The 26,308-nt window shown below is 41.7% G+C and overlaps 1 protein-coding gene across 2 annotated transcripts in view; it reads left to right on the top strand.

Moving 5' to 3' along the window:
- The window catches only part of PDZRN3 (PDZ domain containing ring finger 3), a 134,122-nt gene that overhangs the window by 87,939 nt on the left and 19,875 nt on the right, over positions 1-26,308 (top strand). The window contains exon 1 of one of the 2 annotated variants that reach the window (XM_027894569.1): positions 15,908-16,002. The exons of the other annotated variant lie outside the window; for it this stretch is intronic. Coding sequence (XP_027750370.1) covers positions 15,934-16,002 — 69 coding nt within the window. The 5' untranslated portion in view covers positions 15,908-15,933. Of the gene's footprint in view, positions 1-15,907; positions 16,003-26,308 lie in introns of those variants that run through there. 2 annotated transcript variants of the gene reach the window in all.

Below are 26,308 nucleotides of genomic sequence, written 5' to 3'. Positions count from 1 at the left end.
TTTTTTTTTTTTTTTTTTTTTTTTTTTTTTTTTTTTTTTTTTTTTTTTTTTTTTTTTTTTTTTTTTTTTTTTTTTTTTTTTTTTTTTTGTAATTAGACTTCAGACAATATTACATTCTGTAGTTAAGGGAAAGGAACTTTGCCTCAAATTTCAAAGTGGTGAATCTCAGTTTAATTCTGCTAATGGCAGTTAACACAGATGGCTAAAAAGAGTAATTATCTTCTTTAGCTTTCTGCCACCTGCCACAAATGAACTGTTTTCTTTAATTGCTCAGAATTAGTCTTAATCACACAAAACAGATACTTAAATCCTGGTCACATACTGCAACTCAAGAGCAAGACTTCAACCCCAATCATATGACTTAAGAAATTACCACCCTCACCAAGAGCACAATGTCAGTGTGTGCTTTGACAGTTGGAAAGATTTAAAAGATTAATCCTCTCCCTTCCAGGTTGGAGTAAAGTTTGCAGGCTAATCACACAACTCCTGTAGTCTGATCCAGGTAATTATCAGAGCAACCAAAAGGCTATAGTAGGAAGAAAATCCACACAGTTTCTTCCTGCTGATAGACTTTCTCCAACAAATGGTCAGTTTTAAAAGCCACACACTCAGTCTGATCTGAAAAATTACTTACTGAAGAACTAAAGATGTAACATTAACTATACCTGACTGATGAGTCAAAGCTTTTTAGATTCCTGGAGATATGTTAACAAATAAAATAATCCCATTTCCATAGAGACATCATTTTGAATAAAATCAGCTTGAGGCGTTTAAAAATCCCAACATGACACCTTTTGGAAATTTCTGGCTGAATTATATTTTGTAACAGCAAAACATAATGCCTTCCACCATTCAGAAGTCATGTGTTTGCTGGAAGAACAGTAATTCTTCCCTTCTTCTTTACCACTGTTCTTGATGTCTGAACTAAAAACCACAAATTCAGATTCCACAGAAGAATTCAGAAGCCATCCCATTAGTTCTGCCTGCTGATCAGCACATTAAATTGAAAAAGCACTAATGCAGATCCTGAGGTTTAGATAGATCTCCGTGCTTAAGGGAAAGTTAAAAGGCACCAAACTTAGTGTTCCATGAATCATGAAGTCAGTAACTCTCCATCATGATTTCCCCCTAATTTGTTAGAGAAAGTTCCCAACAGAATTTATACACAAGGTGGTACAAGGAAAATTAGGGTGGACACTGCTTAATAAGAACTTTGTAAGTGGAAACCAACACCAAGCAGCCAGTTTCCCTCCCCAGTATAAAATGGTCTGCAGTAGAATTGATCTGGGCTGTATTACACCTTTCCAAGACTGCTTTGAAAAATTATTCCATTATTTTGAAATTAGATAAACTCATGAATACTGTGGCTTTTGCTGTTACACTTTGTAATTTTGAGCATCTGAGTGGCAGAGAGAAAGGAAATAATTTAAAAGCACGGACCTGGAAAACAGCTTTGAGAAGCTTGTGTATGTTCACCAGTGTAAAGACAAACAGAGCCCTAAACCATGAAATTAGCACTGACTGAGAAACTCCACGGAAAAAGATCCCTGAACTTGATCTTTAAGGAAATTAATTAGCTATGACACTAATGTTGCACACCAGGGCTTTGCACTGTGCTCCAACTTGGTGAGAGTTTCTATTCCATAAATTCCTTTAACCAGCCTGATTAGCACTTCTAAGAGAGCCTCAGCTGTAAGAAAAGTCCGTGAGTAGGTGTGAGAAGGAAAAGGTCTGACGGCACCGTTGCCCCTGTGTATTTCTCACACAGCAGGGAAAGTTGCTCTATTAATAGTATTTACATTTGTTATTTGGTAAATAGCAAACTATTATTGGACAATTATAGTAAAGGTCAAGAGCCACTTTTTTTTTCTCCCTTTCAGAATCATGCTTATTCTGTGTTTAGCTCCAGTTAAAAAATGCTTTTCATAAAGTAATGTAGTGCAGCATCATGTGAATGTATCAGAGCTTGTGACACAGGCTTAATTTAATGGTAAAAGATAAGAATTTTCAGTGGTGCTTGCTCAAGTGTCCTTAATAACATCCTGCTCCGGCTTTCACACGGCTTTGTTATAAAAAATAATAATAATAATAATAATAAGGATTCATACAATGTAGCTTTTTTCATATAAATATTGTCCAAGTGACAATAGATGTTTATAATCAGCTCCAGCAGCAGCCAGCGAGCACACTGCTGGTGTGTTGTTGCTGGGGGTGCATAGGGCTGCAGGAAATGAAAACAACTTCAGAAGGAGGAAAGATTAAACACAATCAATCCATCACGGCACAATAACAGCGGGCTCGCGGGGTTTTAATGGACTAAATAGCGTAATGTGTTTGGTTTGGGAACCGCGGAGCCTAATCAAGTATTTTTAAATTTTTTAAACAGGAAATGGCCTTTTCTGCAAAGGATGTACAGATTTGCAGTGCATAAATCAGCTCCTGAGTCCCAGGATCCTGATCTCATGGTCTTTACATGCAATTAACTTCAACTCTCTTTTCTGAGGGAGCGCCTGCTCATTCCTTCAGGGAAAGGGGACGCGATGAGTTGTCGCTGTTGTTTTTCCATTATTTTATTCCATTCATGAGACTCTGTGCTCTTCCCCCAAAGCACTTTCAGGCTGTGGATTAGGCACAGACCCCATTCCAGGGTGACCTCGGGACCCGAGCAGCTCAGTGATGGCACAGCGATTCACCACCCAGACCTGCACCCCAAACACCACTCACAGTCTCACCTTTAATCCCTAACCCTTTCCCAGAGTATGGCTGGGTTTTTTTTTAAGCTCAACCTCCTCAGTCTGTGCCTGGTTACAGCCCAGCCTGCACAGTCTGTGTCCCATGGCCCTTCACAGGTATTCCCAGCCCAGCTGCTGGGAAGGGGATGAGGGAGGCTCCCATTTAGAGGGCTGAGCCCAGTATGGGGTTTATTTAACGCTGTACAAATGTCAGGTTTATTTAACAGTGCACAGGTTTCAGGCAGGACAGCATGTAGATATGACAGCTGTCTTTTAAATTATGCAGAAGAACAAGCTGAGGGCAAATAAAACCGAGCAGTGGCTTGTTAAATGAATCTATTGAATACAGCAATGGCTATTCCTTCACAAAACTCCTGGCATCATTTTGCAATAAAATCAGGTAAAATTGAGGGTGCATGTACTCTCTGACACGCTCGCTTGATGTGATGATATAAACACATATTGCCAACATAAAATATGCACACACGCTCACACACATATATCTCTCATCTGAGATCACCAATAACTTATCCTTTGCCAAAATGAGATGGAAAATTGACAAAACATGTATAGTTAATATACCCACTCACAGACTACTTTTGAGAAATCTAGTTCATGCATTATACATTAAGCAACTGCACATGCATTGACAGATATGATGATGATGATGGAGGTGCCTGTCTTGTCAAAATGTAGGGGACACATTAAAACACCACTGAATGACACCAGAACTGGGAACCTTGAAGGAAAGCTCAACCAGAAGCTGAAAGGAGTGCTGGGAATGCCATTCTCTCAAAAAAAAAAAAAGTCAGATACCTCTGAATGTAATCTGAGTGCAAATCCCCCAGTTTACAAGTAGAGGATCCCCACAGACAATTGGCCCTGCTGCCTCCTACACAAGAAATATTTCCAATATTAAAGCTTCAATTTAGGAAAGTCTCATTATCCAAAGTTGGTTTTTTTTTCCCTTTATACTTAAAAACTAAATGCTGCAGTGAGGAAGAAAATATGAATTCAGAGGAAGCAAATGTTTGAAGCATTTTCAAGTAAACACTAAAACTAATTGGAAAATGTTTGAAACAAATGTTCTTGTTTAAGTTATGGGAAAGGTTTTCCAAAGCATTAATTAAGGAAGACGTGCTAGATACAGGGAAGTGCTCATGCCTGTACCTGTGACGCTTTATGGACAAATACTGGAAAATACTAAAAAAGGAAAAGTTGTCTTCCTCCCTTTGAAAGCAGATTTTAAGTAGAACATTCTACTTTAACACTCTCAGGTGAAGGATTGGTGTGAAACTGCAGATGAACAAGACACTGCTCTGCTGAACTGCTTGACAGAAATGCAAAACAAGCCAACGAATTACTGGAGAAAAACAATCTAGCTGGGAATACAGAATTGCTGTGATTCCAGGCTCTTGTTCCCTAATTATGTAAATACCAATGTAAATAGGCAGCTTCGTGTAGACATTTTTCACAATAAAAAATTATAACCTGTTTGAATGGATTTAATAAAAAAGTGTAGCAGGGGAAACAGATACACATTAATATCCCCCCAAAACCGTGAGAATTTTATGATTTTTAAATACTGGAAATGCATTAAATCCTCATCCACGGGTGGAAGCGTTTGACCCGATAAAACTCTTATTTTAGATTGCAACCTCCTTTGGTATCTTTTATGTTTTTCCCATTGGCATTTTGTTTTCTGTTCATGTGCTTCTTTAGTCCTGTCTTGTGTGGTATCATGCCACCATGACCAAAGTGACAGACTTTTGTCTCTGCTGGATTAATCAGTGTGTTCTTTGATCCATAACATATGCTCCTCGTAGACATTTAGCGTCAACATGTTCAAGATTTGTGGTCTGGCAGCTCGGTGCCTGATGTTAACCCAGCTGATAGACACTTTAGAGTATTTAATTTTATCTTTTTTTCTTCAATGGAGCCTGCCTTTCATCCATAATAGAGCTTAAACAACAGAGAGCATGTGATGTTAAATATTTGGATTGATAGCTTTGCTTGGAGATAAATTTTTTTTTTTTTTTTTTGGGCGGGGGGGCAGGGGAAGCAGTGAGAGGCTGTCCAGACAAACACCAGCTCTCCACAGGCACAGCCTGTATGTTTTGATTGATGCACATTTGGGGCACAGGGTTTGTGTGTTCATGGTCAGGGAAGAGGACATGAGCTCCACAGCACCGGCTCTGATGTCCCAAGGTCTGTCCAGGACCTTGATATGCTGTTCCAGGGACATGGCCAGGCACCCCAGCTGATGGAAAACCAGGGGCAATTACTTCAGCTGCCAAAAACTGGGCTGCTGTGGCTTAATCTTGAGAGGACTTTCTGGTGAGAACCCAAAGTCTGTGTGCTGGGATGAAGCTTTATTTCCTCAGGGTGCTCTGTCAAATTGTAAAAAGTTACATCAGAGAGAACTTACAAAGGGCAGGGAAAAGAACAGGAAGAATAGGGGGTGAGCCAAGATATTTTTCCTTTAGTGTATCAATTAAAGAAAGGATATCAATTAATGAGATTCAAAGTGTTTAATTATTTTTCATTGAGAAGTATAGCATGTGATTTATGGCTCAGCTACTCCTTTACTGATCATGCTGCTATAAAGGGCTACATAATATATGACTTTCTACTGTGTCATGCACAGCTAGAAATGGCAAGTATAAAATGGGATTAACTGCCCTAAAAATAGTCTGGGCTTAAAATTACTTATACAAGGCTGATGTCAAAACTCCCTTTGACTTCAGAGGATGCTGAATTACCTCCTCATCCCCACCTTCTGCTGCACACAGGCACATCCCTGTCCATGGCAGATCTGTACTGGGCCCCTAAATAGAATGTGTAATACAGAGCAGAGAGGATTTTTATTATTTTTCTTTAAAACATTGCCCTGCCATGAAGAATTAAACAGAAAATGAATGGGGAAACCAAATGTCAGCTGCTCCCTTAGACTTCAAGGTTCAGGAAACTGCTTAGTGGGAGTAGGAAGAGACTGGCAGGCTGAAATGTAAGAGAATAATTGCATTATAAGAAGATTATGGAAGATTATTTTTCTTGCGGGCCCCAGATTTCTACAAAAACAATCCTGAATTGCATCCTACGTGGCAGAATGAATTCCCCCAGTCCTCCAAAAGACAGGGGTTTATTAACTGCCTGTTCCTCTGGTGTGCAAAATTAAAAACGGGCTCATACTGCTAAAGGTTCCATGCATCTTCCCCTCCTTTGACAACGTGGAGCTTAATGTGATTAACAACGTGGCAGCTCATAGGAAGAAGAAAAATAATTGTGGTTTGTTTTTTTTTTTTTTTTCCAATATACAGCCCCCTCTAATAATTCAGAAATCAATATGCATCCCCAGAGAGGTCCCCCAGCAGAGGTTTGGGGAGCAGGGTGGGCTGCCTTCATTTCCCCGTCAGTGCGACGCTCCCGCAGCCCTGGATGGCCTGGCTTTTTTTTCCTGATGTTTAACTATAACCACTGGGACTGGAATCACAGCTCCTCGTGGCCCAGTATGAATATTAATAAGACACTGGGCCATGGAGTTCCTCGCTGATTTTGACAGTTTAAAGGATCAGTTAGTTAATTAGAAGATGACATGGCACATCGCATCCCTTGGCTCCGTCCTGCCTTCTGTCTCCTCTTTTCATTTTCATTTTTGACATGTTAGATTACATCATTACTTGTAGTTTCACTTGTTAGCCACACCATGAAATGAGACTATTTTAGGCTGTAATTATTGTGATTTCTCTCCTCTGCTAAGAACATGAGACTCAAAGAAAGCAGACAGCAACTTGAATTTCAAAGACTTAAGAATACATGAGTGGTGGTTTATAACATTCTAACTACAGCCAGTAAGCAGAAAAAAAAAATTTAAGTAGGACAGAAAATTGTGTTGATTGTCGTACTGGCAACCAATCTAGTATTTTAAGTGGGCACCCCCATCATCTGGGCTTTATTTGTGAGTTAATTAATGTTCTCATAGGTGTATTTCTCAGAAATCCTGAGTCTCTTCCCCCCAGCCATGAACTGATTGTGCCTCTAGAGGTGTACATGCAATCCAGTACATTCATTCATTCATTGCACTACCCAAAACAAAATCTGAGTTTTCCATCAGCACCACAGTCACAACAGACAAAAATAATTAGGATAGAAAGCACAGCACTGCAACAGTCCCCGTGTTTGGGGGAGCAACAGAAGAGAACAAGCATAGACAGGGAATAAGAAATGTCATTGAAATCTTATTTTTCTCGCCTGCAACTGATCCCAAAATAGACAACCTGCAACTCAAAACATAAAACTTTAAAATAAGCTGCAAACGCCATAAATCATACAGACCTTCAGGTTCTGCATCCCAGTGTCATGCCGCAGTCAGGCATCAGGACAAAAATTCTGGACACGTAATATAACTTTGGAAGAACAAAGCCCACTTATTTTGTGTATTACTAGGAAATCTCATTAATTAATAATTGTCTTTTAATTTACATTCTGCCCGTTAAATTCTTATTAAGCACGTTGGTCCATTTCTGCAGAGAAATGCAGAAAAACACGAGTCTGCAGAAAAACTGGAATGCAGTTTCTGGACAGGGGAAAACCTGCAACTCTGGGGCTTCGCTAGAAATGGCAAAATTAGTGGGTGAATGTGCCTTCTGATCTGGCTTATTATTGGTGTTCATCACAGTGTCTGATTGCCTGTGCACTTTGACATTTCTTTTGTCAAGTGTTTATATTTGTGCATTCATTTCAATAGTGCTTGATCAATACTGGTTATCAGAGGGTGTATTTTGAGGGAAGAAAGTGCAGAGGAATTACAGCTACACGATAACTCGATGAGTTCAGCCAATGCAATAACCTGTGTAGGTAATTTACTTTTTTCATTAAGGTAAACATGTCACCTCCCATTGATTCACAGGGATTCCCAAAAATAACAGGTTGAAGTCACTTCCATTGCTGTTGAGGATAAAGCTGGGAAATGTGACCTGGAGAAGGAACAAAGCTGGGAGTTGTGTGCCCTCCAGCAGCTGCCAACAGTTGGATTTGATGATCTTAGAGGCCTTTTCCAAGCTATGATTCTGTGACTTTACTCATTGGACTAGAATTTGTGTTAAAGATGAGCCAAGTGAGGCATGAGAAGTGTCCTTCTTAAAAGGGATTAGTGCCTTAGAATGTCTTTTATCCAATCAGTGTTATTGCAGTAGGATTGATTTTATAATGAAAGGAGATGAAACAGCATCGCTGCAATTTCATAGGCTGGTGAGATTATATTGTAAAGAGCGTAAATGAAAACCAAGAATGATTCCACATTGTTGGTGTGTTTCACACTCTAAACCACAGAAACCCGGACACCAGAGCGCTGGTGGGACCTGAACCACCTCCTGGGTCCTTATGGAGTTTTAAGATTACATTTGAAGATTAAGAGCACAGGTGAATTCACAGCACAGGCACAGCCTGGCTCTGGGACTGCAAACCACTCCGAGTCCCCATGTCCCCCTGTTTCTCCTCTCCTACCCCTCGCACCTGATGTGTTTTTTACATTTTGCTGCAGCAGAGGCAGCGGCAGATGCACGTTCCCAGCAGGGTCCCGCGGTCACTGCTGTCCCCTCTGTGTGCCCACAGTGGAATTAATCACACAGAGCAGCTCTGGAGCTAATGCCAGTCTCCTTCAGTGGAAATACATCTCTCCCGACTTCAAAGACAGAAATGAACACTTACATTTCCTTTGTTCCTAAAAGGCTCGAATCCCATTTCATTCAAGGTCTGCTCATCTCCTGGGTCTTTCCTGCAGAGGAGCTCTAGCTGAGAATTAGCAAGCAGATCCCTCACTGTCCACCTGAACCTAGAAAGGAAGACAAAGGCAAACATACAAGCAACTCCTTTCATTTTGACTGCCATCTACCATTAATACTTAATATTCCCACTTACCTTATTCATCAGATGGTTCATATAAAACCTAATGAACCAGAGATGGCATTCCTGTTTTGCTCTGTTTCAAATCAAGTGTGGAGTAGTAAAAACTGAGAAATGAAAGTTAATGCCTTTTCAAATAGAAATGGCTTAAAATTCTTAATATGAATACAGTAGCTGAAATACAGAAGTGAGTGAAGACTGTGATCCTTAGCAGGTCTTGGCAGTTTCTGGCCATAGATTATTAAGCATTATTCAGCTGACCCTAGGGGGAGTTCATCTGGACACATTAAGGTCAGAGCCTAGAAGCATTTGGACACAGTCAAATGGATTTTACACCTTTGTATCTCTCTGACATTACTGTTTTGCTTCAGCAAACTGCCTAATATCGGATATATCCTACCGGGCACCTTTCTAAATCACTTCAATTTTCTTTGTCCCTGGGCTACAGTTATATGATCAGGAGCCAAAGCTATCACAGACTATGATATACTATTTTACTTGCTCGTTTGTATTAGAATGAACTTTATTAGCTTTTGGGCACGTGCCTATCAGTTTTAAAGATTAAGTATTATGTCAATAGCTTTTATGCAGCGTTCAGGTGCACCTAGTCATTTTGCTGCTCTGAGGTTATTAAAAGTGTATTATCACTTTTACAGAAAACATTCTGATTTTGAAATGAACCATCACTCAGAGCAGCCTGTGCTTACCAATACTGTCCCCCTAAAGTGATGTTTAAGAGCAAAATCAAAATGGGGATTCATGCTCTGCAAGTAATTTTAGATTTGAGAGCATGTGAGCCTTATCAGCACAAGTGTATAACTAACATTTGACTCCACACTCCTGTGCTTTCATTATCCACTATCTTGCTTTAAATGTTCCTTATTTGCTATCATTATATATTCTTGTAACTGCTAACAGTAACCACAGAGCACTTTTACCATGTAGAAACTGATAACTTGTGCAAACTTAAAATTGTCATTCTTCTTAAATAGAAGCTGTCTGGTTAAATAACCTGTAAAATTTACAGAGATGAGCTTGGCTGTTCCAGCCTCCAAACCAGGAAGTCAAAGGTCCATTTTTTTGCAAGGAAGCTGAGGTTTCAGCTGACATGGAAGGAGCTTTTAGAGCACAAATCCAGCCCATAATCAATTTTCTCATTTCCTTGCCAGTCTTCCGTGCTTTTGGTTTTGTGGTTTCGTAGTAGCTGCCTGCATTGTGTCACAAAGAGGAGAATGGACAGGGATATTCAGGGATTTGAGCTAAGGAGCAACGAGTGTGTTGTGCCCCCAGGTCCCTCGGTTGGGCATTGCTGGGCTTGGTGTGTCTCAGCTGGCAGATGGGGCTCTGGAGCTGGTTATGCTCAGGTGAAAGAGCACTTCCTTCTTGATTAGTTCATTCTCTGGCCTCAGCAGCTAAAAGCCCCTTTCACCCACTCCCATCACAGTGTCATCACTGTAAATCCAGCGTGTGCATCCTCAGGTTCAGGGATCACCTTTTGTCTTCATCTCTGACCAGGACCTCTTGGCACTGCTGTAATCAACCCCCAGAGGGGCAGCCCAGGGAGGGAGGAGTTTCGTGGTCCACGGGTCAGCTCTCAGCATCCCGACTCTCCCCATCAGAAGGTCTCAGTGGCATATTAAACAGTTATTTACCCTATTCTGACCTCATCGTTCTGCTTCACGAAAGGCTGAATTAACACAATAGCGTTCTCCTGTCTGCTGGCCTGGCAGTGCTGGTGCTCTGATGCTCCTGGAATATCACTGTCTTTCTCAAGTGGCATAAATTAAAGACACACCAGACTCCTTAAAGAGCTTCGAGGACAGAACAGTTCCTTCAGCAGTTTAACAATAAGTACCATTTCATTTAAGTCACTTCTGAGCATTGGAACTCTTTTCAGAGATGATAAGTGGAGCAAATAAGGATCTCAAGACTTCGACATTAACTGATGGGAATAAAGCCAGAGTTTTACATTTGCTTTCACATCCTCCCTTGTGGTGTGTTTTAGTTTAAATATTTTGGCTCAGTCTTGAAGCTTCCAATGCATAGGCAGATTGCTATGCCCACATGCAAAAAAAAAAGGAAAAAAAAAAAAAAACCCACCAGAATTGAGATCTTTTTGCCGTTATATTTAGAGTATGTATTTAATTATTGTGCCTGCACAATGCCATAGAAAATCCTGGTTTACTTTCACATATTAAACAAAGGACTTTTCAGAAGGGTATTTTTAAATTAGATCCACACTAATTACAATGTATTATTAAGAACCCGACGCTTCGGAGCTATCAGTGGGTTGTATTATTGAACATTTGTAAACAAACACAGGGAAACAGAACTCACTCTGAACACGTTCCCAACAGAGGCACTCAAGCTTTGATAGAGGTAACCCAATGGCTGCAAATAAAAAGCACCTTCACACACTGAAAAATCCCAGATCTTAACTTTAAAATACAGTTGTGTAACACAGTTTTCTCTTGCACCACTCTGTGTAACCATAATCTGTACAGTTCCCTGACTTCTGTTTATTTAACACACCAATGCAAGAATTATTTATAAAGTCACAGCTGTTCTCTTCCCTAGCTTTTGTTTCTCACAAGTCTTAAATATTTGTAAAAACAAGAAAAGTAATTAAAGTATTGATACATTAAGCAAACATTTCCCATTTCACTCTGCTTAAATAGGGATCATTTGTTCAAACAGAACCTGCTAAGGATATGTACAAAAATACAATGTTAAATAGTTGCTACGGACTAGGAAAGCCAGCTTGCATTTAAAGGAACAAAACAAACAGTGCCAGGCCATCAGGGGTATCACAGGAGCCACTCCAGCACTAGGAACTCCCAGCACCGAGGGGTTGGTGCTTGGCCAGGTCTGTGCAGGAGCTGTGAGCCATCTGCTCCTCGCACAAAGGACACGAGTTTATTCTTGCTGGTGGGAACTGCTGTCCGAGAGCCAACCCTTGGCAGCGTCAGCCCCCAGCCTTGAAAAGCTGGCAGAGAGTGCTTTTTAGCCTCTGAGTTCCCTAATAATGATCCCCTGCAGGGTGCAGGTCCCTCATGAGTGCTTTATTCCCCTCTTTATTCTGATTCACCATCCCGTGCAGACAGGCAGGACACTTGAAGTGAATCGGTCTCCCGTGGATTTCCCCCCTTACCTGCCAGCACCTGGCTTGGCTTAATCATGGAATAAATCAAACATTTAAACTGCGAAATTTATATTAGGTTTGTAGTTGCAAGCTGAGAGATCGTAAATTGCAGCTAAGGCACGTACAGAAAGCAAAGCCAGCCTGTGGTCTTGTGGCAGGGCTCCTTCCTCACTGTCACCCATCCTCTGTCCAGGACCTCCAGCTTCCCGGCAGTGAGAGCAGCACCCTGGCCCGTGCAGTCTGGCTGCTTCCCACCTTTGGAATTAGCTTTTGGACACAAAAGCAAATGTCTGATTGTCTAGCCAGGTATCCCAGTAAAAGGGATTTTGCAGATTTGGTCACATGCAGCCAGTCGGGGAACGAGTAATCTAGATAAATGCTAATGAAAGCTCTTGCTGGCACCTTGTGTATTCAAAGGCTATTTCCCATTGTTCCCAGTCAGCTGGCTCGCTGACTTCCCATTCAGCCTGGACTGCTCAGATTCAGCTGGGACCACTCTGACATTCACATTACACGTGATATAAGCCATCCACTCCCGCACATTTTGTTAAGCTCATTATCTGCGGCGCACGGGCGAGACCACACATGACACGTTGTTAACGCAGATGACAGACCCCGTAACGAGCTGCCTTATCTGGACATACCAAAGGAAAGCCAGTTAACCTGCAGCAGGTACAGCAGGCCCTGAGGAGGGTGCCTGTAAGGCACCAGGCTTGTCTTAATGTATATATTGTAAAACAAGTGTTGTCTCACAGTTAACATCCAACCTTCCTGCCTCTCTGGGTCCAGCAGTGAGGAGCACTGAGAACATCTCTTTGTTCTTGATATCAGACCTCCAACCTCACAAAGAGCAATTAGAGAACTGGGCTGGCCTCATCAGACCTTCTGGCATCACCCACGGAACTCATTTATCACGGAAGAAGTCTCATAGGAATTAAAACTGAAAACTTGCACCAACTTTGTGCTGAGAACACGCAAACTGCAGCAGCTGAGAGGCTGACCAAATTTAGCAGATTTCACAGGGACAACGCAAACCATCCCAGTGCCAAACTTCAATTTCTTGTTTCGTATTATGTTGATACCAAAACCTTCTCAAAGAAAACATATCCAGAATTTCTTAACATGGGCAAACAACTTTTTTTTTCCCCCCCTGTAATCTTACTCTTGGAAATGACTGAAACACTTGGCCTCGAGCGTATCATTAAAGGCAAAAATCAGCACTGGGCAATGCCCAGGCCAAGAGTTTGCAGCCCAAATGTTTAAAGTTTGGCAAAATACTGTGAAAACTAGTCTCTGTTAACCTGAGGCAGTGCTACCATTTTTGCCTTCGAGATGAATAGGGAAATAACGAATTAGATTTCAGTAATGGAAACCATCTCCAGTGAGATGAGCACTGACCTGACCGCCAGAGCAGTTTATTCACCAGAGCAACAGTGCCACAAAGGCCCCAGCCCCGCTGAGCCAGGCTTTGCTGCTGTGCCCCACAGTGGGGCTGTGTCAGCTGAAGCATCCGAAACATCACATTTATGGGACCCTCCACTCATACATCAAAACAAGCCTTCTGCTGGGCTTACTCTCCTGGCCCGATTTAGGGATTATCTCTTGGAATCAGATGAAACATTATCTCGTGCAGTCTATCATGTTGCTATAGGGAAATAACAAATAGGTGTGTTTCCGTTGAAAATGGAAATTAAATATCCCGCGTGTTTCTGGTTTCTTTCTAAGCAGATCCAGCTGCATGCTGTTTCTAAAAAAAAAAAAATCCTGACTGACCTCAGCCACCTGAATAGAACAATAACATTTAAATAGCATCTAGTATTCAAGAAGAAACTTAATGCATTTAAAAAAAAAAACATGGACAACATCTTTGGAAGTTTTACTCTAAGTTGCCTAATTAAATTACATAACAAAAAATTATCTAATCAAAGCCATAAACTTTTTTACAATTTCCATAGAGTCTCTTTTTTATTTAATTCCGTTATCTTTGTCATCTTTTTCTGCTTTTGAGGGAACACTCGTTCCCTCATGCAAAAACTTTTCCAGTTGTTCAAGATCCACAGTCACTGGCTGTCAACCAACTTTGGAAAAGCTGTAGTATGTGACTGGCATATCTAACCAGGGATAGCCTGAATCAGTCCTCAGCCTTGAGAGCAGCCCTGAGATCCAGACTGCCTTGCTCTAAACTTGCAAGTTCTGCCACCATCACAGCGATGGGGACACATCAGGGAGACACCACAATCACAGCACTGGGATGGAGTCCCTGCCTGCTTTCATTTCAGGAGTGTGGCAGGGATTTCAGTCACAGGTGGAGTTGGAAGGGACCTCTGGGGATTATCCAGTCCAACCTCCCTGCCAAGGTTGCACAGGTTCACATCCAGGGGGCTCTTGAATATCCCTAAAGAAGGAGACACTACAGTCTCTCTGGGCAGCCCATTCCAGGGCCCTGTGACCTCCAAAGTAAAGAAATTTCCCCTCATATTCAGATGGAACTCCTCATGTTTCAGTTTGTGCCCATTGTCCCTCGTCCTGTCACTGGGCACCACTGAAACGAGGTCTCCTTTCTTTCTTATCCGATAGGAAGGCAGATTTTACTACCGAAAGAAAGTCTCAGAGTGAAAGGACTCCCTTCTTGTCAGTGTTTACTAAAGTTGTGCTAAAACCTGGCCGGCATCAAGTGCATTGTCGTAATTTAACATTTTAATGCAAACTGTGGGTCAGTCCAAATGTAGTAAGAGCTGAGTATCCTACAAGATACCTCCAGCAAGCCCCTAAGAGAGTTTGGACAGAAAAGATGATCCTTACACAACATTTCCATTGTGATCCACAGAAACTCGCTCACCAAATGCTCAGAAACCAGTTGGAAAACCATAGCACGGGATCCAGACTCTGCCTGGGTTGAAATGGCACCTTTGGTCTCATTCCTGGCTATTCTGTCATTTTCTTTATAGCAGAATGAATGGAAATAGGGTTGTAAAAATGCACACCTTCTGAATGCTTAAACAACTGGGAAAATTACGGTCAATCCACACTCGTAACACAAGGCAGTGTTTCCCACAGCCTGGAAAATATCCATAAAGCCTGTGACTTAGGAGTACTTTTCTAGCTCATTGGGCAGTTCACTGATGTTTTATCCTTTGCATCCAAGGCACAGGTTTAATGTGGATCTAAGCACTCAAATGCTGAGCAGCCATAAATGCCATGCTTATTTTATTGTATGTATTTTTATAATGTCCTGAATTTTATATTTTTAATATAGCAAAGAATATGTGAACCTGTCATTTACACCATTCAGATACACAATGAGAGTCAGAAGCATAGATGGCCGTTTTTCACTTGGAAATGCATATTAATCTAAAGCTAATCTGTATTAATACAAAGCATTCTTTTTTGTTGGTTTGGGGTTTTTTTTCCCTTAAATCCACATACATCCTCATATATCTTCTTTGCTTTACAGCCAGGTCCTAAGGCTGTGTGTAGGCTTTCAGGGGCAGAGATGCCTTTCTCTGTTGTGATTGTTAAACGCCCAGTTCAGCCAGCTCCTGCTGAAAAACTGAGGCTCACAGACAGCACCACAATCCGAGAGGGGGAAATAAATCCCCCTGAGCGTTTTCAACTTTGCCACGGCTGAGTTTTGTGCCCTGGCATTCCTCTCGCTGTGCCTCACACTCAAACTGCGGTTCTGCCCCGCTTGAACGTGGCAAGAATTATCCTGGGGGAGCGCAGTTAAGACGTGGCCGTGTTTATTTGTAATTGCTACAAAATGGTTTACAAAATTGTTAGTGTCCTTTATTACGCCCGCTACTGAAGCACTTGCCTGTTAATTAGAGAAATTTCAGCTGTCATAGCTGGCAATTACGGCTCCTGTATCACTGTCTGCTATGAATAGTCAATGAGGGCTGATTAATATGCATGAGTGGCACTATATAGCGGGTGGCTGGGCGCGGAGTGCGGCAGAGGGAGGGAGCTGGGAAGGCTGGAGCTGCCGGGGAAGGAGGAGGAGAAGAAGAAAAAGAGCAAAGCAGGAGAGCTCCGGAGCGGCACCGCCGAGCCGCGCTGGGGTGCCGAGGATACCTGATGTGCGCCGGGTGACGGGCACCGCTCGGGGCCAGGAGGAGGAGGAGGAGGAGGAGGGTTTTCTGCCGCTGCAATTCAAACATGGGATGCAGTTTGTGCACTCTGCAGAAGCAGGAGGAGCAGTACAAGTTGCTGTATGAAGTTTGTCAGGTAAAGAGCTGCGTTTCGTTTCTCTTCTGGGCTTGTGGCCGCTGTTGTTGTCCGGGGAGCTGGAATAGCAAAATACAAAATACAGGTGGAAACGAGAGGGGGTTTACCTTATTTGATGTGTGCGTGACAATGATTATGTTTTTAGGATGTACCTTCCTATTTACACGTGCAGAGCATCAAAGATTTAAATGCAGCTGTTATACATCAAACTTCATACAAAACTTTCATCACAAAACAAGACTCTTGTTCATTTCTCCAGTGTATATTAGGTAAAATTTCTTGACAAGGATCGTGCCTTGGTCACACTCTGTTTATACAAGTCAGGAAAGATGCACAGGGAATGTTTTTTACCTGATTTTAAGTACCTGCAGCCACTTGTTTCTGTGCAGTGCATTCACTGATGCTCAGTCTGGTCTGTAGGTGCCTGTTCCTGTCAGTTTAAGTCTAATTGTTGTGGGGTTTGCACCTTGGCGTGTAAAATTACCAGTTAACAGACACTTAGATTTGACAGCTGACTAAAACCCCTGCCCTGCAGATCCTTATGCACAAATTACTCATATTAAGCTTCTGAGAAGTTTTCTATGAATGTAATAACACATCAAGCTCTGTAAGAAAGCTATTGTTTCTGCTTTTCCTTCTGCCTGCCTCTGAAATGTCTTGCTCTGGCACATCTCAAGTATGATTTGGACTGAGAAGGTGGGATGGAACCATGCAAAGCCATGGCCAGGTGTTTCAGGATGTCTTCCTGCAGAATATGAGTCTTTGGAAATACTCTTAGGCTTGTGTGCTCATAGTTAACACTGAAAAGGTGAAGTGGGTTGTCTGTGCTAAGGCTCTGGATAAACAGAAACTACCCAGGTCCTTCCAGCTGTATTTCTACCCCCTTGCCATTCCTGAGGTGGTTTAGAGTAAGTGAAGATTGCTGGGTGACATTCCCAGCCCTGCCGTGTTCCACGCTGCCGGCAGAGGGAATTGCTCAGCAATCCCATGTCCTGCTGCCTTCCCACCTGCAGCTGATCCCAGATCCTGATGTCACTGACAACAAAGTGAATAAAAGATGTGGTCTGTATGTTATGCTCGTAGGGAAGTGATTAAATTTTAACCGCGTAGTTCTGATCTAATTCTCGCCCGCTCACCCAAAGGACGCTGACGCCTGGTGGAATAAAAAAAAAAAAAACTTGTGGGAGCAAATAGAAAGACATGCTGACTGTCATTTCTATTTATACCAACACACTTCCACTAAGCTGTTGTGCATGTGATAGTGGGAAGAATTTTAGAGGGAGGTAATCAGATTTCTTGGACCCTGTTCTGTACCGAGCACTGGCCCCAGATGCTGCCGCAGCACACCTGGGGCCAGGGGTGCTTTGTGCGAATCCTCCACTCAGATCAAGCAGTGGTTGTGCTGATAATTCCTTATCCCCCAAAGTCACCAAGTTTTGGTGCAGTCCGGGTTTGAGGGCTACCAGTGAGTCACATTCAGGAGTGCAACAACCAGGGCAAAGTGAGACAGCAACGGATTCTGAACGTTGTGCTTGTTCAGGAAACTTGCTCCATTTTTGTTGTGGAAAAAAAGGTGACAGAGAACCTTTGCAACTTAGTGACATCTCCCGACAGATGCAGCACAGCATTCTTTAAATGCATGTCATTAAATCAGTCCCAGGAACAGCCCCCCTGACATCTGAGATGTCTGAACTATCTGGTGCTGGCTGCAGGTGCAGATCCCTGGCAGGAGTTTGGACTTAGAAATCAACCTGCCCGGTGCTCCTGATTAACTTCAAGGATGGAGGTCCTCAGGGAACCACTGTTGGAATACCCTTGGTTTCTACAGAAGTGAAAAGGTGCATGTAATCCTGTAAAACTGGGATTTCTAACGTAGAAAAACCCGAATTATTTAAGACTGTAATCCCTGATTATTCTAGAATCTAAATAACTGTGCAAAATTATTTTAACGGGACTACTTTGATTTCCCTGTGTTGCAAGATAGGAGGGAGGGAATTCTATAGCTTATGGAGCACATCCAGATAATTATATGTCACTGTAACTATAAAAATACATCCTCATGTAACCTACACATTGGAGCAATCACTTTAAATTTAACAATGAGGGAGATGAAGGATCATTGTCACTTAAAATTGCAGAATAGAAAACTTTTAAAATATGCCAACAGTAGAAAAGGCCTCTCACAGTGTTTTTATATTTTGTCATCCATGTAACCCTAATATCATGTGATAAGATGGCATTGCCATTTAAGAAGTCTAAGTTAGACAAAATTTGCATAACTTGGTTTTTGGGGAATGTTGAGCATTATTACAAATAAATCCCCTTAGCCTTTTTGTTTGAAAGTTCACGACTCCGAGATGCAGGAATTCAGAAAACACTTGAAAGAATTAATAATAGTACATAGCTTCACTTTCTCTATTATTCCAAGAGCTTTAGTGTGGCTGGGAAATTAATGCTTCAAAAAAATTACAATTCCAGAAGGTCCGGTACGGCTGGCTCTGTAAGTCCTCCTAACAGTGAGCACAAAGAGGATCAAATATACCAGGGCTCAGGCTTTATCCTTTCCTCATCCATAGATAATTCAAAGAGATCCTCTTCATTAAGGGCTTTGGCACGTTGCCTACAATTTCTTTTTGGGCCGCTGTGAGCTTAATGATGCAGAACAATGGTCTTCCCTCTTGTTGAGCACTTACCTTATTGTACCTTTAATCACGTAATAAAAACCAAATTAAGACACCTCATCATTACAGCCTGTTGTAGCTGTGCATATCAATGCTTTGTGGTACAAATACAAAGGGGGGGCTGTGGCAGCTTAGAATCCTGGTGCAGAACAGTCAGTGTGTGCTCCTGGCACACTCGGGATGTGTATCCTGTCTTAGATGTATCCCAGGGTTTACCTCCTGGCTGCATGCGGCGTAGGAGATGCAGTTATTATATGCTGTTAGATTTTTGGGGTTTGGGTTAAGTGGAAATCTTCTTCAGAACGTTTTAAAGGTGGTGGAAACAGAGGGAGAAGGGGAAAGGAAGAAAACCAGAAAACTGGGAGGATGTTTCACACCAGTTTTCCAACCTGGTTTTTTCAGTGTTATCAGCCTCTACACAAACAATAACAGAAACAAGGGCTTTTCCCTTTGTAGGAAAGTTCCAAGGGGACCAAAAAGTAACCCACATCGAGGGAAACTTACAGAAGGTTGAGTCACTTGAGATAAAGTTACGTTTATAAAATAAACTAAAAAAAAAATATTTAAGCTCTGAATTTAAATAACTTTCTCAGTACCTATTTTGCACTAAGCACATGTTACATGTAGTTTGGGAGGAAAGCACACAGCAAAATAACTTCCTAAATGAATACAGTATTTTATGGAATCATAATAGAATGGTTTGGGTTGGAAGGGACCTTAAAGATCATCTTCTTCCAACCCCCTGCTATGGGCAGGGACACCTTCCACTAGAAGAATTTCCAAGAATATGAACATAGAATTTTAAATCGCAGATGACTCCAAAACCGCAGGGGCAACGCTCAGACCTTTTTCCTGGGATTTAAGATGGTGGAGTTCATCCAGTCCTCACGCTGGGAAGATGTCATATAAACAGCCCATCAAAACTGGCACTTCCAGCTCAGAAACCATGCAATAAATGAGTGTGGAGACTAATCCCTTCCTCCAGGCTGTCCCTTCAGAATAAGGACAGAAATGCTGGCAGGAAGCAAGCTCATGTTGCCACTGCCCTTGGTTCAGATGAGCCGAGGTCCGAAGATTCCTGCTCTGTGATTGTTGAGCTGGCACCTTTCACAAATACTAAAGTTCATATATAAATAAACAGTTGTTGCAGTGACCTTTTAGCCTGTCGGTGACTTGAAAGCCCCTCTCACATGTTCTTGGCCTGGCACAGCCCTGGGACAAGTAAAAATGACAGTGCTGGTAAAAACAATGCTGGGCAGGCTGGGTCTGTCTTTTAAACTGGACTGGGATGTGATGTGGCCAAGGTTACATAAGCACCAAGGTCAGATACAAATTGCTGTGCTAATGAGAGGTCAGTGGTGATGAGGAACAAACCAACACTGTGTTCCACTGGCAGCTTCCAGCAGCATCACTTGTGAGGAGCCTGTTCTCCAGCAGAACTCCCACAAAAACCAGTTGCACTGAGCTGATCACCCATGCAGTTCCCTTCTCCGTTAGAATTCCATTCACATGTTCAGACTTGCAAAAACAAGACTAAAGCAATCCATCACTAAGAAAGTCTGATTCAAGGAAACAGTCTAACTCGACTTAAACCTACTGAGCAATGATGTTATCCCAAATCAGGGCCAAAGTGAAGCTTGCCAAAATAAACATTCAGCTCAAAAAAAAAAAAAATCTAATCAAAACTGTAAGATTTGGAAAACAGAAATAATTGCCTCTGTACATATGCTTTTCACACCCTCAAATTTAATTGGGCAGCCAGAGAATTAGTTGCTCTACATTTCAGTAGTTTTCCATGTTAAGACCAAAGTGGTTATGCCAATTATAAGAAACTGCTCTACTTGAAATACAGTGTATGGCTTCAAGTGCTCTGTATGTGCAGCCTGTGCTGCAGCTGAAATTAAGACTAGTGTTGAAGTTCTGTTCTGTCACTTCACTACCATTGAACTTGACCTCAATAACAGTTGTGGACCTATCACACTTACTTCAAAGTAGGTATGTGTTTGCTTAAACAAGATGTTAATTCCAGGGGCTTTGTTCTAGACAGGGTTTTCTGCTGCTAAATTAGTTCAGCTGTAGAGAAACTCTGCTTGACAGACTGGAGACTCATAATCTTCAGAAAACTGCCCTTTAATGATCGTGGCGCCTGTCTGTGGCTCACAAGTCCCCTTTCCTAATTAGACATTTACCAGAAACTGGCAATTGAAATTTTCCTCATCACTTGATGATGAATAATGCAATGCCTCTGTTAGGATTTCTCTGGAAGATACTCTTTATTGTGAAGTTAAAGGAATATTTTGGCCATTAAAGGAACATAAACAAGATGTGATATGAAATAAACAAGTGCCCGATGTCACCTGTGATATAAATGGATAATTTGACCTCCTCTGCACACGAAATATCTTACTTACTGCTTCATAATCTTCCTAAAATCTGTGGTGCCTTTCTTCTTTCCGTTGGGCAGATAAAATGCTTAAGCCATAGCTTGGATTTGTTTGGATTTTTTAGAAGTGATAAATGATTGAAGGGATGAGTTTTGTAACGCTTTACACTTATACATCTGTTTAATCCTGTGAAGCAGGTGGCAAGAAGTCACAGGGGAGAAGGCACCAGGGATGATCACTCTGGGCTTTACTGTCACATGTCAGACATGGGCTGGGAACAAGGAAACATATGGAGTAATGAAAAAGTGCAGATTTGATAAATGTGCTTTGCTGCGTTGATTAATAATGAAACAAAAGGTCAGGCTTCATTTTCACTACGACAGAACACCTCTAGAGTTATGTGTACACTGGACTGGTCCTTGCAGAGTACTCAGTGGGTTAATGGGAGCAGATCCAGCTGACCCTCCTGAACATGGTAACAAGTCAGAGATTTGACAGGAGAGGGGCAGAATAAATAATATCAAGTATTTAAAGCATAAACTTTAAACCATAGTACAATATTCACTGATTTTTTCAGTGATTATTGAAGGAGAGCTTCCTATTAAGGCAGGGTATCTTTAGACAAAAAGCCAGATGCCAGCATCCAAAATACAAATGGTCAGAATCACGGCAGTGTTTTCTTCCTTGTGTCCCTACAGTGATAATCCTGGACAGGGACACGGGGGTGATTGGTCATGTTGTCCACTGGCACAGGAATGAGGCGTTTTATTTCATTTATAATTGCTGAAATATCTCCTGGCTTTACACTGAGACAGCACCTTAGCTGAGGTCATGCCATGTCTCAAACCCACCATCAGATCCATCAGGTTCCTTGGGAACACCGAGGAAGTAAAGAGTTCTCTTCACAGAAAGAGTAACTGCACTCAGTGTAAAACCACGTTTGGCTCATCCACTTTCGTGGATCAGGTATATTTACACTGAGCAATCACTCGACATAATCACAGAATGCCCTGAGTTGGAAGGGACCCACAAGGAGGGAATGGGAGGATGGGCTCAAAAACTGCCAACAGTGAACAACAGTGCAAAAGTGAGAATGCTGGGAATTAGAATGGCCTTAAACACGGTGTCTAGGAGATGCTCTCACATGACCTCAGGCAGATCACTGACTTGTTCAGTGTTTCATCTCCTCATCTGTTCAATATTCCTTTTGTCTGTTTGCTCGGAGCACATTTCCAGAAGCAGCACTGGCTTTTGTTGTGTGTTTGCATGGGCTGATATGCTACTAAAATAATTATTATTTGAAGGCCCGATCTGTGCACCACTTTGTACTACTCTGATTTTAACTGAGGTGAGGTGTTAAATATTGCTCTGCTGAGCTGTGTGAGCTGTAGGTGCTGGAAGGCCACAGTAGGGGGAAAGTTCCTTCCAAATGTGCCTTTCTCTTAGACCATTCTCAAAGCACCTTCTGCGTGGCACTGTGGGAGAAAGGGGCTGGTCTATGGGGACTTCTGGTCTGATTCAGTACAAAAATTGGTTTCTTATGTTACTCCAGTGTAGCTTGAGTCCAGGTAACATTGCACCCTCAACTAAACAGATTAACTTTTTCATGCTGTTTACTATCACGGTGTGTTGCTTGAGACTGTATATAGAATATACAGCTGTATACAGAATATACAGCTTTTTAACAAGTTCTCATTCATAAAAATCTGTACTTTGCTGCACTAAATTAATCCCCAGAGATAGGTTTTGCCTCTGGGGAGGAGCACATGGGAGAAGGGTAAGAGCATTTCCTGGGGTGCCACAGTGTTAGAGGTGGGCAAAGCTGAAAGGATGTGAGGAATTGGGTAATTGCACTTGCTGAATCACAGTCATTAGTAATTCATGATTATTTATGGCTGTCATTTGTACCTCTCTCAGAGATATCATTGATTGTCTCCCTCTGGGTCAAGCTGCTGAAATGGCAGAAAGAGTCATTAAGAGGGGAGGCCTGAAAACTTCAGTGTTTTAGATGGACCTGGGTTATGAAACCATGAACTGATGCACATAAGATCACTTTGAAACAGAAATATGGAAGAGTATTTCTGCCCTGCTATAAACTCATTTATTGTAATTAATGCATATTTAAGAAAAAAAGGGCTCCAACCAAACTTTGCTTTCAGAGAAAGCACAGGAGTCTCAGAAGCCCCAGCACTGCTCTAAATGTGTTTTCACTGAAGCACACGATAAAATTCCTTGTGGTTTTATTTTGAGTTGTGATCCACAGGAGCATAAGCCTGAGAACCCAAGCAAAAGCAGCCCATTTTAGTATTCTGCAGACAGCACTAGTGCTGCCTTGTTAATAGGTACATGTGCTAATTGCTAGCAAAATAAAAATTCCTTTATTTCCAGGGTCTTTCTCCCAAGATCTTCCATTTGCAAGTTAACGGTTTAGAGAACAAATGTATTCTGTGCTCTTGAGTAAAAGAATTTTTCCTTGGTCTTAACTATTTTGTCATGGATGGCTCACAAGGCAGAAGGGAAGTGCACACACATGGAAACAGTCTATTACTAAACAATATAATTCTGGGTTTTTGAAAGAGAGGGAGACTGTACATATCAGGGAAATAAAAGGGGGATTAAATGGAGCTGCAAGAAGAATTAACCTATATTTCAAACCTTCTTTCTCCAATTCCTGAGGAAAAGGGGGTTTAGCAAATAGGCTTTTTGCTGCTCCAGCTTCTATAAAAATCTTTAAAGTTGTGCTGCTTTTCCTTAATATGCAGACTTCTTAAGAACTCGCTAAAGAAGTGAATCAGACCATAAAGAGTGTTTTAAATGGAGCACAGACGTCTGTAGTCTAACAGAACTAGCATTTTTATAGGGCACTTCCCAAGGATTTGCATGAATTTCTACAAAGAAAAGCTGCTTACTCATTCTTAGGCAAAAAAAGTTTTTTTCCTCTGTGACATTTGTGAGGCGTAGGAGAGCCGTCAAGCTGTACAGTGCATACAAATGTTTACCATTCATGGCATTAAACCCTTAGAAATCAGCATAACTTGATGGGAAAAAAAAATTTTCTTTTACTGGAACGTTTCTAGTTTGTTCTGTGTGGTATACCAGCATCCAACAAACGTTATACACAACAAAAATAAGTAATTATAAGTAATTATAACTACACTCAGTAAACTCATGCACGGGGATTTTCTGGCTTTCTCATCCTTTCAGTAACTGCTTCTGCCAGTGTCCAGAGTTACTTCATCTGTGCTGTTGCAGATGATGTTTGCTCCTTCCTGAATGCAGAATTCCTCACCTCCATTCACTGAGCATCCTCCCCTCATTCCCTTGTGCCAGTTCCTTCCTAGCACAGCCCTGTCCTGGTGCCCCCTGCTTCCCTTCTCCAGGTGCTCCTGCAAGTGGGAAACTGGGAATCAGTTCCAGGGACACCTTTCTGGTGTAAATAACCCAGGTGTGTAAGTTCTGCTGTCACAGGGAAAGAACCAATACTGGGGTTTCCAGAAAATTTTCAGAAGGAGAAGATAGTAAGAACTGGTGGGAACCAGGAGGAAATTTTGTCCATGTAAACAGGTGACATATTTTGATGTACCTGAAAGCCCCTAATTTATGCCTGCCATTAAAAAGTGGCAATTAATTCGTCTTCTCTACCCTCCCAGAGAAATAAAACATGTAAATCACTTACCTTGCTCAATAATTAAGCAGCAGCCCTTGATAAAATGACATTTATGTAATAGCACAAGTGTGTACTATCTTGCCTCATACCTCAAATAAAAATAAGAGTGTGTTTTCTAGTAACAGAGAACAATTCTGTCAGCACAGTCTTGGCTGCAAACTCCCACTGATTCCACAGGAGGTCCAGCCTTGTCCTCACAGCGTGAAGGCTGGAGGGCTCCATCCTCCCAACCCTGTGCCAATTCTGACCTCAGGACAATTTGGCTGGAAATTTTAACATCTAAACAGTGGCAGTTGGCTCAGGAATTGCTGGAGGAGCCCAAGCCTCTCAGCAGAATAATTGTTAAGGCAATGGCACATATGTAAGGTACAAAACATGAGAAAATCTGTCCTTGCAAAAGGTATTTCGCTGTGGCATACCCAGAATTAATAGAGGAAGAAGGAGATGTCAGCAGGAAGGATGCCAAATGCCTCACCCAGCTCTGACACAGGGAGAAGCCGTTGTATATCCAATACCTTCCACACTTTGCAGCACCGGAAAAATTACATGGAAAGCCATGTCCTAGCAAAGCAGTGCAGATTCTTTACAAGCCTAAAAGAGACGTGAGGATTTTTCCTGGTTTTTTTTTTTTTTTTTTCCTTTTCTGATCACAAATCATCACTGATCTGTTCATTGCCCCTTTCCAGTGGTCGTGGCTACTGTGGCATCTGAAATGCTACTTAACACAGTTCCCAGCTTGAGAGAGATTCCAAAACAGACTGAAGAAGACACGTGGGTCTTCCCACAACATCTTACTGCCCATATTCCTTTATCTCTGAGGTAGCACTCAGACATTTCCAGCCTTTTACATTCTTAGGAGTTGAGTCTTTTCAACTGTAGCCACACTGTATTTGTTGTGTTCCCCACGAATTTCATCAGGGCCCATTCAGCTCGGTTTATCTCCAGACACTGCAGTTTAACTGCAGCTTTCTCCATATTCAATATATTCCCAATGCTAAGAAGGTCCAAGAGCTAAGCATTTCACCATTTCAGACAAGTTAATTTATCCATCTTTTGTGCCATGAAAGATCCCATTGTCTCTGTCACATGGCACTTTCCTAAGAAATTATGCATATTTGTAGTTTTTGGCAGTCTTCTTGAAGCATTCATATGCATGATTTTTTTTGTGTGTGTTATCTCAGATGTAACTATGAGGGAAAAAATTGCTGAGCACAATTCAGCAGCATTAGGAGTAAAGTCTATGAATATAAAGCCACCTTTTTTTTTTTTTTTAACAAAGCAAGACTGTACAGATATATTTATTGGCTTTTAAGCACTGGCAGTAATTGTTTGTCAATTGTGACAAATTTTCAATATAGAAGGTAAATATCTTAGTATCACCTATTATCTAGACTCAGGATTAGCCACAAGTACTAACTGTACACAGACCTCATAAATCAGACCATTGAGATGATCCCAGTATATTTTTCTTCCACGTGATTTTTCTGCTACTAAAAATAAAATACCAATACCTGCTACTTTTTCTAGACCAAAAGGCAATTTATCTCTGTTATACTTAAGCAGACTTGAGAATT

Source organism: Empidonax traillii, unplaced genomic scaffold (assembly GCF_003031625.1).
Source record: "Empidonax traillii isolate 1590-97213 ecotype Southwest subspecies unplaced genomic scaffold, ASM303162v1 scaffold433:size1479616, whole genome shotgun sequence".
Taxonomy (NCBI): Eukaryota; Metazoa; Chordata; class Aves; order Passeriformes; family Tyrannidae; genus Empidonax; species Empidonax traillii.
The sequence above is the reverse complement of the archived record's forward strand: the minus strand, read 5'-3'. Positions and strand labels throughout refer to the sequence as shown.